This window comes from Apodemus sylvaticus, chromosome 3 (genome assembly GCF_947179515.1).
Source record: "Apodemus sylvaticus chromosome 3, mApoSyl1.1, whole genome shotgun sequence".
Taxonomy (NCBI): domain Eukaryota; kingdom Metazoa; phylum Chordata; class Mammalia; order Rodentia; family Muridae; genus Apodemus; species Apodemus sylvaticus.
Window position 1 is genome coordinate 102,089,497 of NC_067474.1, and position 5,247 is coordinate 102,094,743.

The 5,247-nt window shown below is 40.6% G+C and overlaps 1 protein-coding gene across 1 annotated transcript; it reads left to right on the forward strand.

Moving 5' to 3' along the window:
- Positions 1 to 4,414: 4,414 nt before the first annotated feature.
- Positions 4,415 to 5,013, forward strand: LOC127679972 (interferon alpha-12-like). Its single transcript, XM_052175535.1, has one exon. The coding sequence runs from the start codon at positions 4,462 to 4,464 to the stop codon at positions 5,011 to 5,013; it is 552 nt and encodes a 183-aa protein (XP_052031495.1). The 5' UTR covers positions 4,415 to 4,461.
- Positions 5,014 to 5,247: the final 234 nt, after the last annotated feature.

Below are 5,247 nucleotides of genomic sequence, written 5' to 3' on the forward strand. Positions count from 1 at the left end.
AACCAAATGAAATGAAACGTAACAAAATGAAAACAAACCAAATGAAAGGAAATGAAACCAAACCACACCAAACCAAACCAAAATGGTGCTTTTCTGGGCTTTCAAGTTTTCACAGTTTCCCCAAAATATGTCCTCTGACCAACAAGTTCAGTCCAGGCTAAATTTTCAGGCCGCTATCAATTGGCCGAATTCCTAAAGTCCCATAAGTGAAGGGGCCAGAAGAAGGACAGGGGACCCTCAATCCCTGTCTGATGTCAGGCTAGGGCTACTGAAAGGCCTCAGCTGGTGCCTGTTGGAGGTGTGCACTCACTGTTGCTCCTTTTCTCATAAGGAACCTTCCCTGCAGCACAGTCAGCCAGAGCCCAAAGAGCTCAGAGTGAACTGTTTTTTCTTTTTCCTTTTTATTATTTTCTTTTTTTTTTTTTTTTTTTTTTTTTTTTTTTTTTTTATGAATAAAAAACATGCTTTATTTATTTTTTATTGATATATTTTTTATTTACATTTCAAATGATTTCCCCTTTTCTGGGTCCCCATGCCCCGCAATATATTCTTTTCTTTTTTTTTTTTTTTTTTTTTTTTTTTTTTTTTTTTTGTCTTTTTTTTTATTTGATATAATTTATTATTTTTATTATTTTCTATATTCTTTGTTTACATTCCAAATTATTTTCCCTTTCCTGGTTCCCCCCTCCCCATAAGTTCCATAAGCCTTCTTCCCTTCACCCATTACTCAATCAACTCCTCCCCCTTCTCTGTCCTGGTACTCCCCTACAATGCTGCATCAAGCCTTTCCAGGACCAGGGCTCTCTCCTTCCTTCTTCTTGGGAATCATTTGATATGTGAATTGTGTCTTGGGTATTCAGAGCTTCTGGGCTAATATCCACTTATCAGTGACTGCATTCCATGTGTGTTCTTTTGTGAATGAGTTACCTCACTTAGTATGATATTTTCCAGATCCAACCATTTGCCTAAGAATTTCAAGAATTCATTGTTTTTATTTGCCGAGTAGTATTCCATTGTGTAAATATACCACATTTTCTGTATCCATTCCTCCATTGAGGGACATCTGGGTTCTTTCCAGCTTCTGGCTATTATAAATAAGGCTGCTATGAACATAGTGGAGCATGTGTTCTTATTGCATGCTGGGGAATCCTTTGGGTATATGCCCAGGAGTGGTATAGCAGGGTCCTCCGGAAGTGTTATGCCCAGTTTTCTGGGGAACTGCCAGACTGATTTCCAGAGTGGTTGTACCAGCTTGCCATCCCACCAGCAGTGGAGGAGTGTTACTCTTTCTCCACATCCTCACCATCACCTGCTGTCTCCTGAGTTTTTAATCTTAGCTATTCTGACTGGTGTGAGGTGAAATCTCAGGGTTGTTTTGATTTGCATTTCCCTAAAGACTAATGATGTTGAACATTTTTTAAGGTGCTTCTCAGCCATCCAAAGTTCTTCAGGTGAAAATTCTTTGTTTAGCTCCGTACCCCATTTTTAATAGGGTTATTTGGTTTTCTGGGGTCTAACTTCTTGAGTTCTTTGTATATATTGTATATTAGCCCTCTGTCGGGTGTAGGGTTGGTGAAGATCTTTTCCCAATTTGTTGGTTGCCATTTTGTCGGATTGAGAGAGTCCTTTGCCTTACAGAAACATTGTAATTTAATGAGGTCCCATTTGTCAATTCTTGATATTAGAGCATAAGCTATTGGTGTTCTGTTCAGGAATTTTTTCCCCTGTGCCCATGTCCTCAAGGGTCTTCCCCAGTTTCTTTTCTATTAGTTTCAGTGTGTCTGGTTTTATGTGGAGGTGAGCATGTTGGATGTTGGTACTCAGGGAAGTTGGTTCACAGGGCACTGACACCTTCATCTTATCCTCCAGAAACAAACTTTACCAATGCAAACCTTTTGATTATTTCAGATGAGTGGACCATTAGGTAGTGAGGCTTTGCTGGAGGATGGTTAGGGGATCCATCCTAAGGACAGACTTTCCCAGTCTGCCTCTTGGAAAGCACGAAATGAGCAAAGTTTTTTGAGACAAATGGTCTTCCTACTATGCAATGGATTCAGATATCAATCATGTTAATGGTCTAAGGTTATAAGACAACATAAAATTTTGAAAATAAATCTCAAAATTTAAGCTTTGAGATTTTCAATATCTTATTACTCTTGTATATGGGTGTGAATGTCTCTCTGTGTGTACATGTGTGGCTGCACATGTTTATCTGGGTGAGTAAATGTGCATGTGTATCAGTGTGTCTGTCACTCAGTGTGTTTGTGTTTAACTGCATGTGTGCCTGTATGTGTGTGGTTTGTTTGTGTATATTTGAATATGCATACATGTGAGTTTGTATAAGGATATTCCTATGTGTGTGTGTGTACAGTAGTGTGTGTATGAGTTTCTGTGTGTGTTTTGATATAATGAAATGTGAATGTGTGTTAGCAAAGGTTTGTGAGTGTTTGTGAGAGTGCATGGGAATTATTACATGTGCATATGTGTCTGTGTGAGTGTCTGTTTGAATGATGCCATATGTTTATGGGGAAATCTGTACATGTGTCTGTGTATATGTGTGTTTATGTGTTTGTCTAGTGTGTGTTCATGTGTTGAAAACTGTCTTATATGAGAGAGTAAATATGTGTGTGTGTGTGCATGAATGGGGATATTTTATAGACCTGTGAGAATGTCTATTTGTATGTCTCTGTGTATATCTGTTTATGAGTGTGTGTGTGTGAATTTGTGTGTAAAAATGCTTATCTCGGCATGTTTGTAATGCCTGCAACTATTACAAACTGGGTTGCTGGAACAGAAGCTGAGGGATGGATGGGGAAGCGGCGAAAAGAAGGAGGGCCAAGACAATATTTCACTGATCAAGGCCCGAAACTTTAACGGCTTCAGACCTTTTAACAGTTTGGGCAAACCCTTCCCCCCAGACTCCTGGCTGAGTTCCGGTGGAAGTTGTCTAGCTTCTCTTGGAGGTCCTCATCTTGACTTCTCCTGCAGATGGGTGGGTCACCTGCTTAATTCAGGAATTCCTAGACCTGGAGGAAAAATGAGCTTAACCTTCACTGAGATTCTCCACCTGAGGATAAAAATTCCTGCTTTAACCTACTTCCCTATTATGTCCTAACAGCAGATTCCTGCCCAAAGCCAGGGATTGTCCTTGACCAATGTCAAACTCAAGCCATGTGCATGACTGCCCCAATATGGCTCTGTACATCTGTATGTGAGCATGTGTTGGGGGGTGGGAGGTTGTGGATTTGTTTGTACTGTGTGAGTGTGTGGGGGGTGGGTTGTGAGTATGGGTGTGTTGTGAGAGTGTGTTTGTATATTTCTATACATCTTAGACCCATCTAAGAGTGGGTCTGTGTGTATGTCCATGATGAGTGAGTGAGTATAAATGTGTATGTTTGTGTGTCTGTGTGTGTGTGTGTGTGTGTGGATGAGAGAGAGAGAGAGAGAGAGAGAGAGAGAGAGAGAGAGAGAGAGAGAGAATGAGAGGCAGACACCTACTGAGACAGAGTGGCACACAGAGAGTGAGTATGCAGGCACAAGCTTGCCTAGTTATGAATGTGATGGCCAGAGGCCACCTTCCAGGCCTTGCTTGTCTACTGCATCCCTGTGTTCCAGAAATCAAACCCAGCATATCAAGCTTGAACATAAAGCTTTTTCACATACAGCCCTCGGGATGCCATGGCAATCATTGGATAAATAGCTAATATACAGTGATGGCATAATTAATCTTTCATGAAAATTAATACTAGAGAAGTTAACATAAAGAAAAAAAAACTTAATTTTCAGCCTGTAAACAATTGAAAAAATTGAAGTATACCATTACATCAGTATGGTTTTTGTAGAGACAGGGTTTTCTCTGTGTAGTCCTGACTGTCCTGAAACTTGCTCTGTAGACTGGGCTGGTCTTGATCTCAGATATCAACCTGCCTCTTCTTGATTAAAGTGTGCAGCGCCACTTCCAGGCCCTAACAATACTTCTACTTTAGAAATATTTTTGCGTAATACTTTTTGACACAAATGTTTATGTTAATGGTATAAATAAACTAAAAAATAATTGTAAAATGAATTACAATAATTTTTAAATGCAATCATAGAGGAAATTTTGTGTTTGCAATAGATGTGTAAATTTCTAATAGAAACTGTATATCTGTGGAATAGTGATTAATGACAATTTAAGTGTAATTTAAAGATAAACCCTGTAGAGTAGCTTCCTGAGTGCAGCAGTGAAAGAGAAAGCAATGATGGAACCCAAACTCTTGAGAAAAAAATGCCCAGACACAGCAGAGAGTGAGGTAAAGAAAGTGAAAAGAGAATTGGGAAGCAAGGGGAGGGAATTCAGAAAGGGGAAACCTGTGTTTGCCCCCATTTAAGATAGATGCACACAGCAGGCTTGTCAGACAACCTAGAGGAGAAGACTCAAACACACAGCCCAGAGAGCCAGCAGCATCTGCAAGACCCACAATGGCCAGGCTCTGTCCTTTCCTCATGATCCTGATAGTGATGACCTACTGGTCAACCTGCTCTCTAGGATGTGACCTGTCCCAGATTTTTAACCTCAAGAACTTGACTCTCCTGGAACAAAAGAGAACACTCTCCCCTGTCTCCTGTCTGAAGGACAGAAAGTACTTTGGATTCCCCTTGGAGAAGGTGGATGCCCAGCAGATCCAGAAGGCTCAAGTCATCCCTGTCCTGCGAGATCTTGCCCAGCAGATCTTGAACCTCTTCACATCAAAGGAGTCATCTGCTGTTTGGAATGCAACCCTCCTAGATGCATTCTGCAATGACCTCTACCAGCAGCTCAATGTCTTCAAAGCCTGTGTGCAGCAGTTGGGGATGCAGGAACCTCCCCTGACCCAGGAAGACCCCATGATGACTGTGAAGAAATACTTTGAAAGGATCACTGTGTACCTGAGAAAGAAGAAACACAGCCCCTGTGCCTGGGAGGTGGTCAGAGCAGAAGTCTTGTTAGCCTCATCCAAGTTGCTGGCAAGACTGAGTGAGGAGCAGGAGTGAGTCCTGAGACAAAGTGGAGAGGACATTCCCTGGTCTAGAACACTGCATCTCACAGTATAAGCTTTCCTTTAAAACTCTCATTGCTTTCAGGATGAATGCAGTCAAACTCCCTAGATGTTTCAGCAATATTCATAAATTATTTTCAATATGTAAAACCATGATTGTATCTGCACCCACTTGTTCTTATTTATTTATTTATTTATTTATTTATTTATTTATTTATTGTGATCTTGA

Coding starts and splice junctions, on each gene's coding strand:
- LOC127679972 (XM_052175535.1), top strand. CDS start 4,462: ATGGCCAGGCTCTGTCCTTTCCTCATGATCCTGATAGTGATGACCTAC.